Genomic DNA, 26,360 nt, shown 5'->3' with positions numbered 1-26,360 from the left:
CTAAGTAGAGGGGACCATGTCCTTTATAATGGGTTCTCTGTTTAAGTAGGTGGCCCAGTAAAGCAGGTTGAAGCCGCTAAAGAGAACCGGAAACAAAACCCTCGACATCCTGTCAATTTTGCTGACGCTGTTGAACGACTTCTTGCTGTCGGGGACTTTGCCGTCTGCTCTGGGCTTGTTGGGGTCAAACGTTCCGCCTTTGGCGATGGTCGGTAGCGTGCCGGAGTCCTTGGTGATGTTTGGCGCGTAGTTGGCCACTGCTACGGCGTAGGCGTTGTTCTTCTTGGCGACGGACGCCCGCTCTTTTTTCTGTTGAAACACCGCGAGGATTAGATGCAGAAAGCTTCAAAAGACAGAGGCGACCCTGAAGCTCGTCGCCATCTAGCCATGACTTTAAAACACACGTGAATGAAGAAGTGAGGTGACAATGGATCGGCACGGGAAACAAAGATGTCAACAATTTGACAAGGACGCACTCTAACTCTCACAGTGTTTGTGTTTTTTGGCCTCCAGAGCATGTTTGAAACTGGAGGAAGTCCCACTGGATGTAGAGCGCTTCACAAGACCCCCTACTGCTTTGTTTAGGTTGAATAAAACAATTCTCGACTACAGTGTGTTTCCAGCCTCATGGTGAACATTGTGGCAATACATGTACAGTATTGCAACTTGAACTTGAGCACTGGATGATCATCTTTCTTTTATCCAAGCCCCCTTTTTTTTGGGTTCTGTATTATTGAATCCGTCGGCATCTATTTGCGGTGATATTTTCTACAGAATTTCTATTTGGTTAGTGAATTTTGCATACGTGTCTACATTCAGTTATACAATCTCATTGCCTTTGTATTCTTCAATGATATGTTTTTGTCATTTACGTACACGGCTCAGCTAAAGCGCTCTCATAAATAGCCTGGAGCACTTTGGCTCCCCTTGTGGCCGACTGAGGCGGCCGTGATCGCCGCGTGATCGGCCCCCTGCAAGCGCTGCCTTTCTCAACACACACGGCTACGCTGCTAACGGATTCCCCTTTGAAAACGGAGCCCGTCGGAGAGACGCGTTTCTCTCCTCGTTACCTTTTCGGTCACGATGCTCTTTCCGTCCCAGGCCCAGCCGCGCTTCGTGAAGTAGTTGACGGTGGCGAACTCGATCAGGGCGGAGAAGACGAAGGCGTAGCAGACGGCGATGAACCAGTCCATGGCGGTGGCGTAGGCGACCTTGGGGAGGGAGTTCCTCGCACTTATACTCAGCGTCGTCATGGTGAGGACGGTGGTGACGCCTGCACGTGCACGAAAAACAGAAAATCACATTTCTTTGGATGATCCGTTCTTGCGACGTTGAAAGTGTTTTATATAACACACACACACACACATGTATATATATATATATACGAGACACTGTAAGTACTGTTTTGCCTACTCTGCCCTAAAAACTACTGACCTTCAGTAATGCTTTAACTGCTCAGCAGGTTTGCTATCTTTGGCCGGTGGACACACTTCATTCTTGACTTCTGGACCTGGTTCTGTGTCTTGGAGCTAAGCAGTCTTAGGTCACTGTTATTAGTGCCGCTTGGCTTACAGACAAGTAGCCTCTAAGAATTGTCTCCTCTCTCCTCTTTATCCTAGTTCCCACCGTTTTTCAGTCACAGGCTGGATTCAGTGCCCTCGTGCTGACAAACGTGACGTTGACATAAACTAGAGAGTGTGTGTGTGAGATCCTTAATTACATGAAATGCCAGGTTGCTTCACATGTTTGCTGTCCGTTTTGGTACGTATCTCTGTATGGAAGACGGCCAGCGGTCGCTGACAAAGGCACTTACCGAACACGGTCCTCGCCGGTACGGATTCTCTGTTCAACCAGAAAGACACTTGGGAGAGAATGACCGTCATGATGCACGGGAGGTACGTCTGGATGACAAAGTAGCCAATCTTCCTCTTCAGGTGGAAATGAGCCGTCATCACCGTGTATTCACCTGTGGGGACAAGAAGCAGGTGCCCCTTTAATGCACCGCCGGCTTCTCTCACGACCAGTTTGATATGATATTTGAGTACATTTAATTACTTCATGATATTAATGAATGCACTCATCTATGCAGTAATCTCTGCTCAGTTTATGTCAGATGACTTCAATGAATTTGTGCATGTTGCAATTGACACCTGTGTATGAAGGCCACTGATGTTCATTGAGACTTTTGAGGAAGTAAAACAGATTAGATGCAGCTGCATTACAAGATAGAGAAGAAATTACAACTATAACTACAACTATGGAGGACATTATCAAAACTCGTTACTGCAAATCTGCTTTTGTTTTTTGAAAAGGGATTATTATAATCATAATAGAAGTACTACTAAATATACATTTTTGGTAAATGCCCCTGTATTACAGCCCTAACTATACTACTAAATTACAAAGAATGCGCCGCAGACAACACTACTAGAAATAAAAGTAACTGCTCCACTGCCATCACAAAGAATATTTTATCACAAGAAGGCAGATCTCTTCAAATGAAAGGCAAAGTTCTTGCCATTAAAGAAAACGCTACTCTTCAAACACAAACATGGCAAAATGCTCGAATACTGACATTTAGTTTTGAATGGACTTTCTGTTATCCAACGTTAACATGATTCAGATCATTTAGAAGGGATCAATCACAATAAATAAATAAGGAAGTATAATGAGGCCCAGACTACAGGTGGGCTGGTAGAAACTGGTGGTGACTACTTCGTACCCGTGTCAGTGAAGTGATGGTTGAGTGCATGAGGAAGTGGTCTTTTATGAGGATTTCAATCTACCAGTCAAATGTAACTTAAGCAAGTGCACCCCTACGCCTCCCTTTGTCCTTCAGACTTACATCACATGTTCACGTGAAGCTTGCAGAGAATGCTGCTTTAAGACGCCAAAGCAGACGTAGACGTATATTAGGCAGCCTCACTGCCGCTGTTGACGGTTCATATGTGACCAAATAATCCACCCGTCCATAGAGAAGTAGGCAGTGTGATTTTCCTCGCCTGCCGAGCAAAGCCTAATAGCTGACAAGGCCGCGAAACAGTGCCAGTGCTGCAGTAGCAGGCGGGCCTTCCAAATGGAAAAGATATCTCAAAGAGAGGCCGAGATTAGACATGAGAAGGAAAAGACGTGTTCTCCATGGCAACGGAACAGAGAAACATAGCTCATTTGCTGCGACTCTGAAATGAAGGCCTTGATACACGCTGCCACTTGGCAAGAGGAAAGTCCTTTTCAGCAGTGAGGAGGAGGGGGGGGGGGGGGGGGGGGGGTCAATTCCAAGGACTAATCCCAAAAGATTTTTTTGTATTCCTTCTTTTTATTCCGTGGCTCTGTAGTTGTATCGCCTGCGTTTTGCAGCAGTTATGTGAGGACTAATTCTCTCTCTCTCTTTCACCACACACACAAACACACACACACACACACTCCACCAAGGTACTGGAATTTAGTGGAATGCACTCTCGGTGCCCCGTGGAGCTCTATATCTTCTGTAATTGAATTTGCATGCCGGCGCCGATGCCCGTGTTTTGGATGAGAGGAAGCGCAAGAACGGAACGAGGCTGACTTCTCTCCAGAGGAGCCCGTGACGGCGTCACCGAGAGGGAAGACTATTATAAGATTATGACATGATGATGATTATCGCGTCGCGTTCCCCACAGATCAATGGCTCCCGCTGACGCCGCGGGAAGACCTCGCTTCACTCAGGACACGCCGGGCAGCGTCGAGGACACCAACTCTCACACAGGAGACGACTTTATTAGTACTAAAGTTGGGGACTTACGGGGTACGGATTCGTCAGAGGCTGAGATACCTTGACTTTTAATCCTTGGTAAAGTTCTTCCCATCATGCAACTCAATAGCGTCTAAAATAAAAAGGTGGAACACCTCTTTTAGAGACTAATAGTTGAAGCTGCATTGATGATTTCTTTGGCCCTCAAACGGCAAAATCATGAAAAGAAGTAGACAAATCCGTCAGACACAAAGCAACATTATTTTCCTCTGGACAGCTAGGCTGCAACGTAATCATTTACAGGCATTTTGGCCCCATGAGTGACCCTTTTCATATTATAGTCCTTTAAGTCAATATTAATATCAACATTCTGATTAATGCAGGCTGGCTTATCGGGTAAGGTAGAACTTCATTCTTTTTTTTCAAGCATTATAATCAGTTTTTTACATTAACAGTGGATCACATTGCCACTTGTATTTGCAGGAGGTCAACTTGGTTTTCCTACTGCAGCTTTACTGTTTTGGTTCACCCTCTCTGGTTTTCATCCGCACAGCATCAACTTACAAGCAGAGAAATTGAGCGATTAGCTGGTGAACAAAATGCCAGGAGGACAAAAACGCATCACAAAACGAGTGCTAATGCTGCTCCATATCTGCTCGTCATTGTACCTTAAAAGATTGTTATTGTCGATTTAAAAAAAATCAGATATAAAACTACTTTGGTATATGAACACTTTATTAACGGTGCAATGTGTACACCTCTGCTATTGGGTTCAAACAACCGAATTTGCAGTCATCAACCATAAAAAACACACAAATACCAACTGACTGCAGGGCAAGAATACGCAAAATTCAACCAAACTGCTGAAGATCTGAGAGCTGATCAAAATAACACTTTGATTAGTTTCTTTATTGGTTTTACGAGAAAACTACAGCGACTCACTGTCGCCTGTCAGGGTACAAGTGGTGTTACAGGTCAGGATGGGACGGGCTTATTTGAGCTGTTTGGGCCGGGGAAGCTCATCACAGTAGATATCTCTGCAACACACGCCTCTTCACATTCTGTTGATCATGTTTTTTAAACTAATATTCAGGCCAGATCTTACACATTGCCCCGTTAATATCAAAGCTGCTGGAATTTCATACATTATATATTATAAATATCATATTATATTGAGTACAATGTCACCACATTCCGCTCTGATTCGTTTGTTTTTATGCATAATGTACAGCAACACAAAAGGTGTTTCCAACAGCAAACAAAACATGCGAGCTTCACGGAAACTGGAACAGTGAGTGCTTTTAAAGTAACAAGTTCAACTCGACGACGTGTGTGGCACATGAACGTATGGCTGAGTGGTGGGACTTTTGCAACAGTGCGTCGGTATGTTCGGGGGGGCCTATGCAAGATGTCCGTCCCCTGCAAAGCCCGAGAGCACATTCGTTCGTGCCAAATGACCTAGTTTGCAAGTACGCTACACCAAACACTGACACACTAGTGATGAATAATTAATTTAAAGGCAGCCAATCAGATAATGTGGAGTGACTAGTTAAACAGGAGAAAGAGTCACTGGAAGGCATTCTGCCTTCTACCGAAAGGCAGCGTACACCACTTAGCCTAGATAGGAGCATTTAGAGCATGGAAGGATACTCTTACTCAATGAAAGTGAAGCAGGGATTCCCCTGATAGTGGAACGCAGTCACTGGGGAAATGCTCCATACTGGAGATTGAAACCTATAGGGAGCAGATGGCACAGGGAGAAAGTCTGTTCTTCTGGGGTAGAAGCATTTTTCTGCACGCGAAGGTAAAACCCGGTAAACTTCTTTAGTTGCTCGATAATCAGGATGCGGATCCTGTTGATGCTACGTTGATTTCACACGATTGTGCGATCAAAAGACAGCAGGTCTAGATTTGACACTTTTTCTACGCTTTCACCAACACCACCCTGAAATACCTCCTGTAGCAACTTCAGCGTCGACAAAGTTCCCAAGAATGACAACTGAAGCTCCTCCCTTGACTTTGCGGCTAAAGTCTGGAGGCGATAAGGCCGAGGTCAGCGCCCTCCGCCAGCAACAAACTTCTCAAACTCTTTCACGATCGTCAAATGTAGCTCGGTCTTTACGTTCTCCCTCGTGATACTCATTGTTCGCATCTCCGCCACAGAACAGACTCCCTCATCCTGTGGTTTTGCGAGTCGTAGCCCGTTTACTACACACGATACATTCATTTAGGTTCATGCGAGCTGATTTTCACACACAAACGGACAAAACTGTGTGTATTCAAAGATACATTTCACAAGGTAACATTTGAAAGATGGTTTGCGGTGATCTTAGGCAGGCGCCGTTTACACAAAGTAGACTAAAATATGCAAAATATGGTCTCCGGGTAATTATAGCACGCCTACACGTTTCTCACCATTATTATTACACTGCTATCACCGTCCTGCAAGAACTGTATCTCAGAAGCTTCTTTCATCATGTTTTTCTTATCAGTAGTATTACTAAAATTAGATCTGCGCTGTTGCTCAGTGACAGACAACTGTACTTGCTTTCAGGTCTTCTCATAACCTTCACCCATCAACACCATCTTATTACTCAAATGAAATGGTTGCATTGTTCCAATGTGTAAGATGCTGCAGCAGGGATTATTGCCACTAATGTTAGTATGTTTCGGGTATCCTTGGCCTGGCTGGTGGCTACCAATCAGTTTCAGAAATTATTTTTGATTAAATCATTAGATTTAACTGGTCTTGAGGCTGAGCAAGGTCTTTCTCCTTGCTACCATCCGCACTAGAGGACTAGTATAATCGGATTTTTAATTCTTCATTAGTGGTTCCCAAACGTTTTAGCTTACAACCCCCAACATTTGAAGCACTGTCTACTAGTGACCTCTTGTCACAGGTATGAGTTGGGAGCATTTCTCCTCTCAGATGTGAGAACCCTTCATGTGAATAACTGGTTGAGGTCTGAAGAAGTACAACTAGTCTTTTTCAAGAAAAATGCAAAGATTGGACACATAAATAAATACAATTTGGAAAATAAATTGTGAATATGTTTCTCTAGTTTGCCTTCCCTTTAAACACCTTGGACCCCTCAGATGTTTCCGTTCACTTTTGAAGCCCCTGTATCTCTCATGCTTTTGACTAAAACTTCTGTAAAGGGCTATTTGAGTTCTTTATTGCTGCGTCTCACATTGCATTCTATGCACTACATACTTAATATGTGAACTATTGTTCAACGTACTTGTAAAGGGACTGTATTTGTACAGCGCTTTTCTAGTCTTCCGACCACTCAAAGCGCTTTAACACTACATGTCGTCAATCACCCATTCACACCCATTCATACACTGATGGCAGGGGCTGACACATCGACATGGCCTAGCGGAGCCGGGGATCAAACCCCCGATCCTCTGACTTGAAGGACGACCCCGCTCCGCCGCTGAGCCACAGTCGCCACTTATGTGGATAAACAGCAGCATGTGTCAGTTCTGACCAACTAAACCGTAATTACCACGTCACTTCCTGAGAGACTCGTTGCCGGTTGGAGATGCATCACCATGGCAACCCGTGCCAACCTCCTGTCACCAAACTATAATATGTGAGAGTTAAACATTTTGAACGACAACTAAAAAAAAAGGAAATTGCGCCGAGCAAAGTGGAATCTTTTACTTAAATTTACATTGAAGTATTATTGACGTTGCAGTCCACCATTGTCTGTTTTGAGCATTGTCATTACAACCGCAATGCATTGTGGGATATTAATACCAGCGTCGTGTCCGGTGCATACACGCATACTTTAAAATGCCACCGGAAATAGCATGCAATTTGCGGACTATTGGTTTGATAAGGTTTCGTACATACTAAAAAATAATCTCACATATCTTAGTGTGCTAAATAGCATGTTAGTCTGGAATTTCGGATGCAACCTGTGATTCGTTTCTGCTCATGTTACCATGGCAACATGCATCGTGATATATTGTGTGTCTGTTGTATCTGGCTCATCCGTCAGGTGTATTTACGAGGTCTCGCACTCACGTTATTATCCGCAATAATGAGATAACGTCCCCTTTGACCTCGGAGTCACACAGCAGATTAACTACCTCTAAGGTGACATAGCCGGGCGTCGTCCCCCGCTGTGTCAACTGACAGTTAACCAACCACAACCACAGCGAAGGCATCTCCCCGCACTGATCTGGCGGCCTATTTAAAGAGCCTCACATTCACTCTATGTGCTGACGTGTGCTCGCTGCTGCTGCCCCACACCACGCAGCCTCCACCTGCTTTGGTTCTGCTCTGTTTGTGTGCACCCTGGAGGGCGTTTATTTCCAAGCTAATAACCATCGGGGGATTATTTGCAATGGTCCCTGCGTGTTATTTATCACTGTGCACAGTGTTTCATTCTGCTACCATGCCTTGCCGCAGCAGGGAGCTTTACTGAGAGGAGAGCCTATGTTGCAGAGTCAATCTGTATTTTCCAATTCTATTTGCTATGTGACATGATAGTTAATGGCAGAATTAAGCTTAAAACATGAGAAATGAGCTCTACAAGGTAGACACATTTTAGTAACACATGTCTTGGGTCTTTATTCTCACTTTGTCTTATCTCTCAAGAGGAAGCCTCACAGACTCACATCCAGACTCAATGTGTATTTATTCATTACAACTTATATCTAGTTTGGTGTCCCTCCCCTCTTCACACACACACACACACACACACACACACACACACACACACACACACACACACACACACACACACACACACACACACACACACACACACACACACACACACACACACACACACACACACGGTGTTTCTCAAAGTCAAGGAACGATCCTTCAAATGAATTTCAAGGATGCTACCTCATCGAATCTCGCCCAAGGATTGTCCAAAGGATGTTGAGGATCCTTTGATTCTACTGAGGATTTTCAAGGACACACACGTGTAGCCTCCGCGTTTCTGAAAACACCAACAATCGTATGCGCACCATGCGTTTCCTGTTCCCTGATTTGGAAAAGGGAAATATGCTCGTAAACTTTCAGTTATTTCACCTCAGCAGCAATCTGTTTTCTGAACAAATTAGAGGCGATAAATTGTCAATCTAGTTGCTGAATCTTCACTCGTGTTCGATCTACGAGGCCGTCTTTAAAAGTTTGTTGCATCTTCCGTAGTTCAGCTACAGACTAGTTCAGCTACAGACTAGTTCAGCGAGCTATTAATAGTACTGAGGCCGGCAGCGACAGAGAGAGACAGCGGGTTACAGCCAGCATATTTTCACATCTAACTCTGTGAATTTGACCAAAGTTGGTAAGTGTTGGAATTGGAAATACTTTTGTTTGAGGAGAGCACAACATTTTCACATTTTCGTGGTGAATGAAGGGTTTACTTTGACCAAACCAGAGTTGGTGATTGTTAAATGGAGGTTGATTCGAGGAGAGAATATTAACTATGTATGTTTTAATTGTTTGTAAATCATAATAATTGCTAAAATATTTTTTAATAGGCCTACATGTTTTCAATCTGCGTATATTGTTTTGAAGAATGCAAAATCATTCCTCCTAAAAAATGTTCTAAATCAAATTCAAGAAATTAATGAATAAAAAAAAACATCCATTTCCTACCGCGTACCGGCACACTCACACTGTTCCAATGTGTGCTCATCCAATGCTAGAGAGACTTGGAAGGACCCATCCTACCCATAGACTCCAGTATGCACACTCAAGATCTGGCCCCGTTTCTTGGCATTGGTGTTAATGTGTTTGCATGAAATGTGTTAGTTTCTATTTTTAGCCCTAATTATCTCTTTCTTCTAACACAATAGCCTATTATTCTACGTAATTGTGTTTGTGGTTTTCTGTATTCACTTTGTGAACAATATGCTTGTTGAAAGTGTTTTGTATTATATCTGACTCTGTACACACTTCAAGACACAAGCAGTGGATTTGGTTACTGCTATATTTCTCAGTGCATTAAAACACAACGTCTTAGAATGACTGTAACAAGGAGACTTGAAGGAGGAAGAATTGACCGCTTCGCTAAGCCCTTCCCTTTAGTCACTGTTTCTATGCCTGGCAGGCATTCTGCCCTCTATACAGGCAGCATACAGCACTTAACCTAGATATGGTTCAAAAACCTGTACATAACCTTCAGAAAACATTTTTTTTTTAAAAGCATGACGTTGCTGCGGTAAGTAGCCAATGTAAGCTAGTTAGCCGTGCATGCTAACGTTTGCGGCTCACGTTAAAGCGGGAAACAAACAGTTCATTCCATTTGTATTTTTCGAAAAGGCTAAGAAGAAGACGCCACGCTGCGAACTCGTTAAATGCCGTGTCTCTCTTTCACGCTGCTTTCACAGGGAAACAGGCAGACGGTAAACGGACAACGCCTGGATGCCACGGGAGAAACACGCAGATAGTCAAGACGGAATGTCAGAACTGGCATGTCTTTATGTATTCTATAGTGATGGAATACAACATATTAAAAAAATGATTCTAGTAATGCATGTAGCTATAAAATGCAGCTTGCTCTTATTATTGTACTGCAAACTTAAATAACTTTCTCCTTGTGTGAGCGAGATACGTAACATCCGGTTGTAGATTCCATCACGGTGGACAATGTTTTCTGTCAGCCTCACCTAATTTCTTAAAATGTTAGCGTCCTGCTCTCCCCTACTACAATGATATCTGGTTTACCGTCCCCCGTCTGCCTGATTCCATGTGACTGCAGCATTACTAGTTCCCCCCCTGCACACAGCTACAACGTGTACACCATGTTTGGAAAAGGGCTTTGGCTAATAGTCAATTATTTCTTTTTTCTGTTTTCAAAACCCTTTGGCTAGCTCTACAAGCTTTGTATCCCGTCATTTTTCTTCAAGTCCCATGTTTTACACCTCTAGACTTAACCAGAGTTAATTATCCCGTCCACTAATGAGCTTGTCACTGATGGATTCACTCGCTAACGTCTTCTGCTGGTCCGTTTGAGTGCAATGCCACGTTTTCAATGCACACCGAAAATCTATGTTCTGGGCCCAGAACATAGATTTTCTTTGTCATTTCACGCATCGCTGCACTTTTGTGAGACATTCCTGTGTCTTTAGGCACAAACGTAAGACACTTAAATCACTGAAGAACACAGCAGCAGCTCTTCTTTTCTCCTGGAGCTCCTCTGTTAGAGACTCTGACAGCGACAACAGACAGATGCGCTCCCTCATGTCTAATTCTGCATCAACATCTGTCATCTATTCCGTCTTTTATTATTCATTCAAAATCCATCCAAAGATTGTGCACTGCTTTGGAATGTCTGCTCATGTTTGTCCTCCAAAGGGGGGGGGGGGTATAAAGTGGAAAGGCTTGTCGCAGCAGCAGCTCACCTGTCGTGCTGCCTTTTTTTGGGTCTCCAGGCCATGCTAAATGCAGATTCACAAAATACGGAACAAAGTAGGGAATTCAAGATGCATGACTGCCAAATCCCTGTTTTGTCGAATCTCTGTCATGCAGAGGAAGCCCGAACAAATGTTTCTCTGCATTTTTCAAGCCAAATAAAGTGAGTAACAAAAAAGACCCAAAAAAAAGCAGATTGAAGCTGTAGATATCATCACAGTATTCAGGTTAGTGATTGCATGGGTTATGTGCTAAAGGGCGTACTATAGAAAGCTGTTAGAAATCCACATTTTGCTGCAGGCAACTATTTAGCAAACTATTTCAATGGAGTGGCTTTGTCCTTTCTTAAGTATTTGAAAATACCAAATCCAGTGTCTTTGCTATTTATGAGACGTTTTCTACTTTGGAGGAACATTTGCTGCAGAGGACGGAGGTCAGTGGGAGGTGGAGGAGTGATGAGGTGGATTTGACTTTAGACTTTCACTAACTGGACCTCCACGTCAGCTTACCTGTACTCGATTTGATAGTCTCTTGTCCGACCGTTTGTCCGAGCAGGTCGTACTGGTTCAAGCGGGAGCTTTCTCCTTCCACCACCACAGAGTCAGAGGCATTTAGAGTCCAAGCATAAGTCACTTCTGAGATTGTGTACGCATCTAAAAAAAAAAAAAAAGAAGAGGATAAACCCATAGGGGATGAATCTGGGGCAGCCGCAGCTATTGATGATTTTTCAAGAAATTACTTCAGTGACCCAAATGAAAAGCCCTGACTACATTGTGTTTGAAGCTGGGTTTCTAGAAAAAAAAAAAAAGAATGCTGTGGAGAGAAAAAAATCTCTCAGTGGCTGACGATGGAATTCATAAAACGCCAACAAGCAATTGATGCACAGTGACATTTGCCCTTTTCAGTCACAGCATACAATGAATAGGACATTTCAAAGCTCGTCTGCTAGCTTATGAATGTCTGATGAAACAGAAAAAAGCCCCACTTTTTCAAAAGAATATTCTTCCAATCATGTCATGCTACAGATTGCTGTATTGTTGCAATACATGAGCTTCATGTGAAATACTATAAGCCACCACATAAATGTATTGACAGTACATTGAGTTAATGTGGGAAGTCAAGGCATTTCAGACATGACCCACCATGTACTTAATAATTCTTTGTTTTTAAATCAAATTTTAAAAGTATGAAGCAAAAATTCTTCATCCAAATGTAAAGCAGCCATAGCAATAAAATAGCGATTACAACCGATTAAAATTCACAAAATTAAATATTTGGATGAGTTTATAGAGTCCGTTTCCCCATATTTCCCAGTGACAGTTCCAATCAGTCCTTTATCTGTCAATTATTCTATATACATCTTTTTAATTGCTGCATGTTGATTTAAAATTTGAAGGGCTCCTGGCAGAAAGGTGAGCCATGCGCTCCCGCGGTTTAGTTCTTAGACTCTTGTCAAAGAACTAGTGAGGAGTAGTAGGAGAAGTAAAGAAATAAAGAAAATAGCATTTTACTTAAAGTTCCCTCGGGCGCTATCATCATCAGAGTTACTCACAGCTGCCAAATTTTAGTGGACAGGAATGAAAGTCCATGGGGAAATCCTCCAGATGCATTGGGCACTCTGCATGCACAGTTAACCTGCATCCAATTCACAGAAAATGAAGGAGACTTTGCAAATGCATGAAAAGTAAACAGCACAGATTAGGCACGGTCTCAAAAAATGAAAGAAGAAAGACAGGAAAAAAAAGAAAAAGCCTCACAAGCCTCATGCACTATTCAAGACGCTTCCCATCTGCGATGCCTTGAAACTAAAATAATTCATCTTAACTGTACTCAGCAGTGCTGCAGAGACCAGCAGAAGCCTAAAGAGGAATGTGTGTCCAGGTGAGATTGTAGGTTAGCTCTTTGATAAGAAACTATGCTACGATACCACATTATTCAAGCGCTGTGAAAATAACTTCCAATGGCTTATCATTCAAATTGATTCTCTTGAAAGGCACGTTAACCAAAAGATGAGGGAAGTTCCATAAAATAGGATGCATGAAGAATTAATCTGAACATTGACTGTGTAGCGCTTGTGGGCCTACTTTTATGTGTAAGCTTTAGCATTCAAGGTGTCTCGTCCAAGTTAGAGAGAGTAAGCTACCAATTTCCTGTCTGTACGCTGAATATGACGCTTTGTTAGCTTAGCTTAGCACGAAAATAGGGGGTAAACAGCTAGACCGGCTCTGTCCACACCATAACACAATCCAGCCTGCCAGCACCTCTAAAGCGCCCTTATTGACACGTTGAATCTTCTTTGTTTAATCTGCACAAATCCCAAAGTGTGAAAACGCCATGTTGGGGTTTTTACGGGGGGTTAAGTGCTAGACTTTTAAGCTAATGGGCTTCATATTAGCTTCATATTAGCTCCATATTTAGCGTACAGACATGAGGTTGGTGTCAGTCTTCTCATTTAACTCTTGGCAACAAAGCGAATGGGCGTATTAGCCACAATGTCGCACTATTCCTTTAAATCCATCTCAGCGCGTTCAACACAAATACAGCTTTGTGACTCTCTCTTTAGACACGCTCCGTGGACTTGAATTACCTCATGGTGTACAGCAGAGTCCCATCATCTTTGATCCTCAGCAGCTTATTAGGCATGGTCATGTTATGAGCCACGGACTTTTTCCCATTGTGGAAGAAGGTGTCCGGAGTCCAGATTTTACTGGCCATCAGGTTGTTGAGGGGCAGAATATTCATTGGTCCGTGAAATTTCAACCTCTCATCCTTCCAGCTTTGCCGGAAGAAAACATCTATGGTGTACTCCTGTGGGCAGAGGGAGGGGGGGGGGGGGGGGGAGATACATGAATAAATAATCAAACTGTATTATTACTTTATTTTTATGCTTCAGCTCTCCGCTATATGAAAATGAGTCCTGTTTCCGCTGGAAAAAAAAGAAAAGCTAAATAAAACACAGGGCACTTTCCGCTGCCCTGTTTCATCGGAGCCTACAAGCAGCGGCGGCGCTTCACGACTGACTTCACCTGCCACTTTAAAACCTGTGCACCGGAAGGCTCTCTCTCTGTTTGTCAAAGCTCCATCAAGGTGAGTTCCGGACTCCCCGTGTTCCTCTCAGCTCTCTGAGCCGCGCTGTTTTTCCTAAGCTGGCTCCGAGGCCGAGACAACCCCTTGACCTACAATCCCTCTGTTGTCAATGGAAGCCACGCAAAAAAGAAAAGGTTTAGGGCAGAATGCGCCGCCACTGGGAAAATGTGTGTGCGCGTGAGAGCGAGTGCGCGTGTGCCGGAGTGATTCACGCGCGTGAGCGGGAGATAAATTCCTGCAGAGTGTTTTTCTTGTCACAGTTGAAAGGCCTCTGACGTTTAGATTATGGGACACTGAAACCAAAACTAAAGCCTTTCTTTTAGGGCGTCGCAGCAGTTCATTACAGCGAAGGTTCATCACAATTTGGGTCTGTTTTTTTGTGTTTTTAATATAAGGGGTAATAATATTTTACCCATTAAAGTGCTTGAGATGTGGGAACACGGCAACATTGCTTAAAAAAAAACTGATCAAGAGAGGAAATATGAGCAGTCAGGTGATCAGTGTAAACAAGGCAACTGTAGCACTAATAATATAAAACATTTAACTTGAAGTGGAAAATGAATGCACCTAAAATGTCACAAATAATCCCTCAATGCACAAGTATACCGTGTGCTACAGTTGGTCACAGTTTAGTTTGGCTATAATCTAACTGTTGCCTGTGTTTCCCCTTCCAGACAGTTTTGGGTACATTCGGTGATATTTTGTTTTTTGTTATTGTCAACAAATTCCCCAAAAATGACCAAAACCAGCAATGAACGTACCCTATGTATTGTCTGTGTGGCTAAAGCATGTTGTTGCTTATAATTCTGAGCGGCAGACCCAAAAGCCCATTCATTAGCCACACCACTGCACTGCGCAACATGTTCCTTCATTGTGGTCAACATTGGCACTGTTGTGTATTTTGAGTCAATCCCACATACAACGTTGTGCTGCCGTTAATACTCACTGGTCAAAGTGTATTAATCTGTGAATGAAAATAGTCCCCCAACAAATGCAACTCCTGTTGCTAAAAACTGCAGTGCTCAGCTGTTTTAGGAAATTGCTGAGCTTTTTTATGTATATTTCTAATTAAACTTTACATCTGGGACCTGTCTGTAGAGATTTATTTCCTCCGTATTACCACGTGGGCTCAGGGCTGAGTGCAGGGACGTCGCAAAGCATTGAGAGACACATAAAACATCTCCAGACTCGCTGTTTCCTATAAAACCTGTCCGATCGCCTCACTGCTTGGGATTCTTGCTCCGTTAAACTTCTAAATAAAATGGAATTATCATTAAGGCGTGCTGTTACTACACAGACCACACCTAGTATGTTCTTCTGTATGCAGCCAGAGGCAATAAAGCTTTTTTTTTTGCCTCTAACAGTAAACTGTAAACCTTTGACCTCTTTGTTTGGCTGTTGCTTGTTCGACATTTTCTTCTTTTTCTTCTTCTACACTTTTTTTCATTTCCCTGCTTTGGCTGTCAGTAGACCGCCTATAAATCATATGAATCTTATAAAGCAGGACCACCTCAGCAATCAGCTGAATTGCTCTACAGTTTCTCAATAAATCAATCAGGTCAGAGGAGAACACATTCCAGGCCCTGCCAGGACGCAATAAATCTTTTTGTCATACCATAATGTTGATTTTATTTAGGAATGAATAATGTTATACTTTTTCAAACCTGAATATACATTAAGATGATGGAAATGGATTTGTCTTTTTAATTCAGACATATTAGTAGCCTACTTCTTGGGCTATAGGCTTTACCGGCTGCAGCTACGTCACTGAGTGATGACCTCCGTCCATTTGTTTGTTTGCAAGATTAAAGAGCCCCGAGATAAAAAAATGTAGTCGATCAGATGTGGGTGGTGATCTGGATCCGGGATTTACTCTGTGAGATAATTTTTATGTTTTATTAATTTATGAAATTGTGTCCGAGACCTGTTCCGCATAAGTGCTGTTTTATGTTGAACTGAGTGCCTTCTAGTTTACATATCTTTCAGAGGCCACAGCATTGAACTCCAGCTTCATAACGGCTAAATCAATGGATCAATCACTTGGAAAATGGGTCTTCAACAACAGAAGGGACGCTGATGATGTGACGTGAGGGCGGGCGCAGGTTTCAGCATGATAAACAGGAAAGCCCAGGATAAACAAAGGAGTGACTTGAATAACAAGAGGACTTTCAATAATTTATAGGATGAAAATTGTCAGATGAATAGACATCGTGCCGTGGTGAGGACAACTTGTCCCACTTCAGTATTGTGGTGTGTGTGTGTGTGTGTGTGTGTGGAGAGAGAGAGAAGCAGATGATGCAAATATAAAAGGAGGGAAAGCCGTAATGGTACTAAAAATAAAGCATAAGAGGCCTCTTTTCTTCTTTAAAGTATGAACAGGGAGTACAAGGCCGTCCTCTGGAGTGGTGTTGTTCTCGTGCTGTGTTTTTTTTTTTCCAGCAGCGAAGATGTGGGTGAATAATTAAACATGATAAATAGATGTCCAATATCTGCTCTCACCATGTCTGTGTCTGAAACTGGTCCAAAGCTGGTGACGTAGATGTTTGTCTTCACCTCAGTTATCCTGTCTGGATAATAGACAACAACGAGAGGCATCAACACACCAACGGGGTAAAAACAACGTTAGAATACTGGGGAAAAAAAAGACAGTTAAAAGGCATTCAAGTGGAGAATATGAGATTTCTTTTAACATAGTTTCTACAAAATGTCTTTTTCTGACCTGTCACAGATTGTTAATACAGGCAAGGAAATCTGAATCTGAATCTCCGAGGCCATTAAGGAATCTCCCTTTGAGTTATAATAGGCTTAACAACACAATAGAGTTCATTGTTTTAATCTCTAAGATGTTCACAACATCAATCCAAATGTCTATGTTCTACCTAATGTTCTGCAACTGCCATTTCATGTTCTGTAACGTGAAGTTATTTTCATCTTCAGTGGCGGAGTCCGCCATTCACAACTACTACCTGCCAACGCACTTCACTGTCCTCTACAACCTCACGAGAGATTTATGAAGTTACTGTTCTGGCTTTTATTGTGAAGACGTCACAGGAAAGGCAAGGCATTTGTGTTTGCATGGTGTAAAATGGCAAATATTGACTTTATTCTGCATCAAGACAGCAGAACTTTGTTTGGCTGCACTGTGAACAGGAACACCATTGAGTCCTCTGTTGCATTTCTGACAAAGTAGCTGCTCAACGACTCTTTGCAGAAGAATCAAACCGCATTTGCTGTCAGGATTTCCCCAGAAATATAGCGGCAAATATTGCGGACAAAGATCGTTCCAAAACAGGAGTGAATCTGGGGTTTGCTTTGACCCGCTGGTGAGCACCTCTAGTGCGACTCAATGTGCCTTTAAATCACAAACAGAAAGGAAAGTCAACAGAATTCATAAATGTAAGTAAATCCATCAACTTCTGAACATGCGGCAACAGTTCAGTAATCAAAGATGTCATTTTTTTCCTTTGAGCTACACACCGCCTAACGACCCATGACGAAATGACAAATCTGCTGTTAATAAATCATTGATGTTTTTTTTTTCCCCCAATGTCATTTGTTTGCCTATCAGATGAATCATGTACAGCCTCGGTTCACCTATGTGTGACCTGTGTGAGTCAACTCAATGGCAGCTCTTTGTAAGATCAGATTTAGTGAGCCACAGCGACATGTCGGCACGAAGCTATGATTTTGAGCGTATAAAACGTGGTCTAAATGTTCACGCTGACGTGACAAGATAGGAAGAGCAAAGCTCTCGTATGCTTCCTTTTCATGGGGTAATGTGCTACGTGCATCAGCGGTGCCGCATCGGGTCCATTCGTTGTCTCTACACTCTTGTCTCTTCAATAATTACTGAAGCTCCATCTCTCACGCTCGGTCAATTCAAAAAGCTTTCACGTTTTACTCTACACTCTGTATTACACCGCAAACAGCGTCTCACATACAATCTAAAGGGATCATTACTCCTCGGCAAAGTGCTCGCATTGCGTGGAGAGGCGAGCCGTCATTCAAGTCCAACAGGACATATTATGAAAATGCTTTCTTATTTATAAGGTAATGTAAATCAAATGGAAGTGGCAGGTTGCCGGGTAATAGGTGCAATCCATTTAGCGGGACATACGGTGCATTTTTGTATGTAAACCAGGCCTTTGTATGTGCATCAGGCTGATTTAAAATGATTAGGTTTTTACTATGGCTCACAGCGGCTTCCATTAGTTGGATTTATTTCAAGAGAAATGCTCTTTGTGGAGCCACACGCAAAAAAAAACGCCATCTCTGTGAAAACCATGTTTGACACTAAACACGGTTGTGCTGCACTGCGTCTTCTGCTTGTAAAAAGATACAATGTGGTGTGTTTTATCATGGGTGTGTACTGTACCTTAATACAGTGAGTACTCTGTGGTACTAAAATGATCCCGCAGTGCAACGTCAGAAGTAGTTTTACGGTCACTGTCCAAGAGACTGCAACCATGTATTTAGACCACCACCAGTCCATTTGAGATATAAACACATGAGAGCCATTTGACACATTAGCATATAGATTAACAGTATAGTGAGTAGTGTCAGGGACAGCCAATAGTGCCGTAATCATGACCAGTCATTGTTTTTTAAAACATCTCTCTCGATCTCTGAAACATCATTTTATATATATATATATACATGAAAACAGTTTTTGCTTGACTGAATTCAGACAAGTGCGTAGGAGCAACATACTCTATTAATTCTATGTTAGTATTCAATAGGAGTCTAGTTATCAAGGTTTTTGAATAAATAATATTTGTTTTGTGCTTTGCCTTGTCCTACCCGGGGCGTTTTCTATTACATTTAGTTATTATTTTATTGTGCGTTTTCACCAAACTATCACCCTATGCCATTTTGAGAAGTTATGTTTTCTTTGTGCGTTCCAAAGCATTGCTTCACTGTTTTGTGTTGTTGATGTAATTCTTCTATATTTATGTTGCACATCTGAGATCTGACCTCTTTCACATTTATCAGATATGAAATATTTATTGTGTGTTGTCCTCATTTGTTCATGTCTGGGGTGTGTTGACATTACCACATAATCATTTATACATTTTTGATATGATGTTTTGTACGGATTATATGGATTTCACCTGAGTAGCTGTCGCTGGGTCTCGTGGATTGGTCGTCGTTCTTTGTAAGTGTGCTTGTATACAGTATATGCAGGCCTATATGCAGGCTTGTTGTCATTTGTGTCAGGAGTGGACGTTTGAAGAAATTCCTCCCATGCCTTCCTGAGATAATAAGTTCACGAGAATGGTACAAACGGACAACATGAAAGCATCATGCCTCCGGCCGCAGCTGTGTGCAGCGACATAAGAATCACCACTCTATATTAAAAAAAATAAAAACCCACAAGAAAAAACAAGAAACAGAGGTCTGTAGAGAACCATAATCCACCACCACATGACAGCTCCAGTCCATTTGCATTGCATGAGTGGAGCACATTCCCAAGCAAAAACTAACCATATTTGTACAAAATGCTGCATCCTCACGGCAGCAAACCTATAAAAGCACAGCCCCTCGGGGAAAAATCTCTGTTTACTGTTTAAAAACATCCAGAGTGCATTTAATGCCGGAGGACGTCAGGGCGCTTATTTACAGGAACAAGGACAATACCTAAAGTTCATCTATTCAGCAGCAACAGTCACAAACATGTGCTTTTTATATCTTCTGAATCATATTTGAACAAATGGACCTGCTGAACCATGTTTTATTGGTCAGGCAAAACCTGTCTGTGTTAGGGTACAACTATCCAAACGCCAACTTAACCCTTTGCCAGTGTGGACAGAGATAAAGCGCATCAGCAAAAACCCAATATTGTACCGCTGGATGGGTATCAGGAGAGTCCAGGTTCAATGTCTTTAACACCTGATCTCTAGTGCTGTAGGTGAAGTGCTGCGCTTGATGTTTCCGTGTAGCGTTGCTAGCCTTTAGCGCTGATGAGCCGATTTTGTGGTTGTACTATAGTTGCATGAGCAGCAATAGTCCCCTTGACACCAAGATTATAGATTAAAGAATCAACCAATCCAACCAAAGGGCATCACAATAAAACTCAGAGTGCAAACAACATCATTGTTCCACAAAAACCCAACCAAACAACGCAGAGTTAGCACAAACTCAGAAAACCAGAGCACCACATTGAATATTAGCGATGCGTAACAATTATGTCAAACTTAGGCGTTAGCAAAGTATTGCCTGTTTGTCAACGCGAAGCAACATTAGCGTTCATTTTGGACTTGTGCTTCCGGCAGTTTTGACAAACGTTAGTCCAACATTCCCCGTCCTTTCAGCTCTTTGCAGGACAAAAGGGTTGACGAGAGCTGTGAGACTGAGCCGAAAACGCAACGCTTCAGGCTGTCAAATCAAAACAATGACCTGAAAGATGCTAAAGTGCCCCCTGTGGAACTGCAGAGATGCGTGATAATTATCGGTGGGCTGGTCAAGCGACACCTTTCAAGTTACACATCGTGTACATGGTCATATTTGACCCAATGTTTGTGTAAAAATATTGATTTGCGCCACTTTAAATGTTCCTTTTTTAGGATTAAATTCAACTGTTAAACAAATGACCAAGATAGTCTGGGAGGCTTCATATGAAAGACGTGTGAAAAACGTACTTTCTACACTTCAGAGTTTGTATTTTCCTCTTAACTTTCTATTTGTCACCTCCCGTAACCAACAACAATGTTTCTTATTTTGTGAGCTCACGACAAATCGACAGCGTCAGTTGGATTTTGGCGTAAAACTCTTTGCTTTAAAGCTGAGATGTAATGTATCGCTGTGAGCAGGAAGTCAGAGTTAGATGACAATTTTTTGGGGGGGGGGGGTGGAAAAACAAATTAGTAGCAGAAGTGTGAATATGAACAGAAGTGAGCTGCCTCGCAGTCACACTAATGATGATGTGGGAGCAACTGCTCTCTGCATTCACTCTCTGCAGCCGGGCTGGATTTCAGTGAAAGTGACAGAAACCAATTGCTGCATTTTAAAAGAGCTCGGGATTGCCTCAACACGTGAAACAGATGACAAGTGTGAAAGATAAATGCTGGATTATACCAGTTAGGGCCAACATTTTGTCCACAGTAGTTGCATTATAGGCTCTATATTGGGAGGGGGGGGGTCGCAGGTTTTGTTCCTGGAGGCAATAGACCGGGTTAGCCATCAACTGGCTGTGGTAATATTGTATTTTCTATAAATACATTTCTAGAGAAACGTGCAGCCTGAACCCACACAGAAATTCACCCATTGTTGAAACGATTACAGTTGTTTGTTGTTGTTTTTTTCTTTCTCTCTCTCTCCGCTGAAACCTTGGAGTAGCCCCGTGGGGACACGTGGGTTCATCTTGAAAACCTCTGCCCTAGATTCATCTTCTCCGTCTTCATCATTTGATTATCAGTAGGATCTGTGAAGTGTTTCAACTCACATCTCCTGCTCGCTGCAATAAGACACAGCGGAGCGCTCGCTGGGAGAGGTTTATATGTCGCACGTCTTCAACAAAACATCTAACGCTGACTCCACCTCTTGTTGAACAATCTAATGCAATCTGTGGCAACAGCCCTGCAACGCATTTCATTTAGCCGGGAACTGTGTCTGAGAGGTCTCAGGGCTGTTTGTAGGGGGCACTTTGTGCTTTTTTTTTTCATTGAAGAGTCATTGCATTACATTACACAGGTGTTCCTGTTATTCTGTCCAGAGACGTGGGACGAGAGAGGCACTAAGTGAAATGACTATGGGGGCAAAATACATTTTGTATTACGCTCTGTATGTATGAAGGCAATGTGTAGTGATGTTGTAAATAAATCATTGAATATTTGAAGATCCATACAGAGACATACAGTATCTCTCTCTATATATATATACAGTATATATATACATATAAATATACGTATATATATATGTGTATATTGGCTACTTGATTTTATTTTTTGAGTGGTAGAGAATACTGTATGTCTGAGTGAACACACACATGCAGCTGTGATGAGCGTGTTATACACTAAACTAAGGCTCAGCGAGGCGTTAACATGTTTTTTTTTTCTTCCCACGGATGAGACATAAAGATCTAATGTGTCTACAATGTGTAAAGCTCCATCGGATGTCACTTTCCTGTTCTTGGACTGAATTCTGCTCCTCGATGTAGCACCCGGGTACATTAATGGGTTACAGCGTGCTACTACATTCTGAGTGTTGGGAGGTTTGCTCCCGCTGGGGCCAAAGCTGGTCAAAATGGATGTAATCGTGGTACTGAAAGACACTTAGTCGGAAAACATTTCATTTCATGTTTTATATATATATGTTATATTTCAGATCCTCCCCTAAGTCTGCCTCTAACAGACCGCTCCTCCAGAGCGGTCTGTTAGAGGAGAATCATGAGTTAATGTAGTGTAAATCAATACAGTTTTATTACAATTACAATTATAATGAAAAGGGCCAGGTCCAAATCAAAAATCGCAAGAAACATACTCTTGTTTATATTTTTTTGTATATATTTTGGTGTAATAACCCTATTTGTTGGAAAATTCCTTGAAATGTGATCATTAAAGGTCTTAAAGTAAGACAGTGAGCTACAGTGTTGTCACAGGCCATACATGTCGTCTTCTCCTCCGCAGTGAATAAGCTAGCAGCACCATAACTGGAGGTCCAGCTGTACAGGCTGAGCGCTGCCAAGCCAAAGGAGGTCTGCTCCCCATATGGCAGCTCCTGGACTGGGCTGATGGCCCCAGGAATTTGAATTTCAAATGGCACCAAATCCTGAGGGAGGAGTTCAGCTTTGGGGTGACGGGGCCAAGTATGGAAATGAGATGCCAAACATGGAGGACGATGGGAGAGGTGAGGATGGAGAGGCCCACTGAGGCCACAAGAGAGGACACGATTCTTATCAGCACACAAAAGACACCATCTTCCGCAGAGAGTGAAGAGTTCCCGAAGCCGGTCATGTTTATGCAGCTTGAAATGTATCAAACCTCACAGAAGCTCAGGAAAATCATTATTGTATATACACCACATGGTTCTATTGTTCATTTGATATATACCATGTCCAGACCCTAACCCTAACCAGCAGGTCATCAGTGCTACAAATCTGATGTTAAATCAAGTGTTCTCACTCCACATGAGCAATCAACCATTTCAAAAAAAGAAACAGTTTCATGCTAAATGGGAGTGAAAAGTTTGATAGCATCATGTAAAAAGTACAGATATTAAATGATAAAGTTCGGTACGTCCATGGATATATACAGTACATATATATATATTGTATATAACCTTTATGAACACACACAAAGCTGCCAGATACAATTTAGAGTGTAGCAGATTTCCATTAATCTAACACTAACCATTGTGTAAATAATGACAATCTAAGGCTTTTTCGTGCAAACATCTCCGGAACCAAATCCAAATCTGACTATTTCTGGGTCTGATCATATCTGGTCGTAACAAAATCATCTTGCTACATTTTACTCAAACTGCTCTTTTATAAATATATAATCCAAGCCGGAATGTATCGATGGATGTAAGAAAGATCCACATGGTCCAAAGTTCCAACGTTTTCACTTTGACATCAATTCAACCATGTCCCTTCAGCCAAACCAGCATTACAACCATGCAGCTCTGAAACCAAACTGACACTGCACCCACACTTTATTGCCTCCGATATCTGAAAGATTCAGCGGGTATTTTACGGGAAAATTCCTGCGGGAATGTAGCCCCTCTGCGGGGTTAAATGCGGCCAGTTTGGCTGCTGTTACTTTCCAGGAAGTGGATTGAGTGTTACATAACCTGAATGTTTTGTGCACTGAGTGTGTTTGTCAGTTTACTCTTGAGGGGATTGTTGCCAAAGGTCATCAGTACTACAAATCTGATGTTGAATGAAGTGTTCTCACTCCACACGAGCAATCAAGCATTTAAAAAAAAAAGAAACACGTGCTGTTTCATGCTAAATGGGAGCGCAAAAGTTAGATAGCATCATGTCAAAAGTACAGATATTAAATGATAAAGTTCTGTACGTCCATGGATAGAAGATCATTTCCTTACCACCCAGACCTGGCCGTAGACGGTTGTCATATCCATCCAGCAGGCTGTCCAGGATACGTGTGAACAGGGTGATGTTGGTTTTAAAGGCATCAGATGTGGTATCGGCATTCACTGACCTGGTCGACGGACACACAATAACAACATGACCACCAAAGGGACACTTGAACAGGAATTTGTTTGATTACATTTTAAATGTATTTAGACTCATAACTGTGTTTCCCACAGAGGCCTGATGTATTGGGAAAAGGGGGTCGTCATTATCTGGCATAGACTTCATACATGCCCACACAGACGCGCGCACACACACACACACACACACACGCACACACAGTGTTCCTCATCCACATGGATGACCCAGTTCAAGGCAGAACGTTTGTGAGCCATCTGATCTTGGAGCCAAAACACAACTGAATATGCAAATGTAATCAGAGCTAGAGATCCATGGTAAATAAATTCAGATCAGATCCTACATTAAAGCTTGACATATTCACCACTGTTGAAAGCTCTGGTGTAAAAGCCACAGGTTATAGACATATTTTACTTTAAGCAGGGAATGTCCGTAAAATATTGATCATTTTACACATCTGGGTATTTTCTGTTTGGACCACATTTCTCTAATTGCCATCAGAGAAAGTGCTAGATTAATGTAGCCTACTTACAATGTTCTACCCTTCTTATATACAGCCTTTGGCTATAACCTAATAGGAGAGGAATATTTAATTTATTTTTTTCTAGTACAGTATGTTCTCTTGTATAGCGACATCTTGGCCACAGTGTAAATTACACCCATTTCAGCACAGCCAGCTGCTTTTTCGCAGGTCTGTTAGCATCAAACCTGCATTAGCATGTGTGAGAAAATGCTAATTTAAACCTTCACATGTATCCCTAAACATCAGAGTTAACATTAGCGTTCTAACGTTAGCTGGCTAACTACTAGCTTCCAAGGCTCGCTTGGAAATTAGCCAGCTAGCCTTAATTTAGCTAGCGTTAGCTAAAAAAAACGAAACAAAAGCAGGTTGCATTGCTATACATTTTGTACAAGACATTTTTCTAACTATATCAGCTCATACATATACGATACTTATGTGTTTTTTTTTGGGTCATAATTAATTATGCCGTGTTCATGTCATGTTGTAAAGCCCTCCAGCCTCCTGGCTGGTCAGTGGCAAAATGGCTGCAAGGTGAGCCCCCTTGTAGGCTGTAACACTGTAAAGTACGAGCAGCCAGGCAGTCCCAATGTAATTACGACTGTGACGTAAGGCCTCTGCAGCCAAGCACTTGCCGATGGACACGGTTTTAGAACAATAGGGACATTGCACGATATAGCTTTATGGATTCAGTGGGCCTTTTTTGTCTTTTTCTTTTTTTTTTTAAACTGCCTCTTGTGCCTCTGACCTCAGCTGTTTCTTTCTTTTGACAACTGTCATCTAGTGTGAGCTCTCAAGTGACCTAAACTGTCACTCCCAATTGTCTCTCAAAAGACACCTTTACACCTCGTGTGATAATGTGAGCTGTCCTCTGATGAAACAGTGGGGGTATCAAAAATGATGGGGGCAAAGCAGGTTTGACACATTTAGTTTTTTTTTGTTTTAGATGTATCAATTTAAAGTAATTAGGCCTCATAGATATATGTTTGTCAATACCATGTATTGATAGATGCATTATCCTTGAAACACAGGTCAATCTTCGAGGTTCATATATCTATTATCCTTAATTAGAATAGGCTATTAAAAACACAAATACCCTGTTACAGATAATAAAACTCAAGCTGTGGAATGTGTAATAATAACCGGCAAGGCCTATATTATAAATTGTACTACACCTGCAATAGGCTAGATAATTACCCACATGCCCTGCGGGTTATTTCTATGCTCACTCTGAGGACAGGATAACTGCCTCTCCTCCTGCGCATTGAGTGTCCGCTGATAATGAGTCCGGTGTGATAAAAAAAAACACCAAAAAAAACATGATACATGGATACCTCCTGTCTCCCCTCCTCCGGAGACGCAGCGAGTGATCCTCGAGGCGTCTCCCGTTCAGAAAGACTCACCTGGTTTTCCAGAGAGCTGTGAGCGCCAGCAGGCAGACGAGAAGTGGAGGAGCGCTCTCTCTGCTCCACAT

At 42.3% G+C, this 26,360-nt stretch overlaps 1 protein-coding gene across 1 annotated transcript; it reads right to left on the bottom strand.

Annotated features, from left to right (window-relative positions):
* On the bottom strand, positions 1-26,360 carry gabra2b (gamma-aminobutyric acid type A receptor subunit alpha2b; the record flags this gene model as incomplete). The annotated part of the gene is made up of 9 exons (XM_079167784.1): positions 1-309; positions 1,071-1,273; positions 1,814-1,966; positions 11,618-11,761; positions 12,661-12,743; positions 13,696-13,916; positions 16,695-16,762; positions 24,240-24,355; positions 26,290-26,360. The coding sequence occupies 9 exons, from the start codon at positions 26,358-26,360 to the stop codon at positions 1-3; spliced, it is 1,368 nt and encodes a 455-aa protein (XP_079023910.1).

Source organism: Pholis gunnellus (assembly GCF_910591455.1).
Source record: "Pholis gunnellus genome assembly, chromosome: 10".
Taxonomy (NCBI): Eukaryota; Metazoa; Chordata; class Actinopteri; order Perciformes; family Pholidae; genus Pholis; species Pholis gunnellus.
This window is presented reverse-complemented; position numbering and strand designations above follow the sequence as displayed.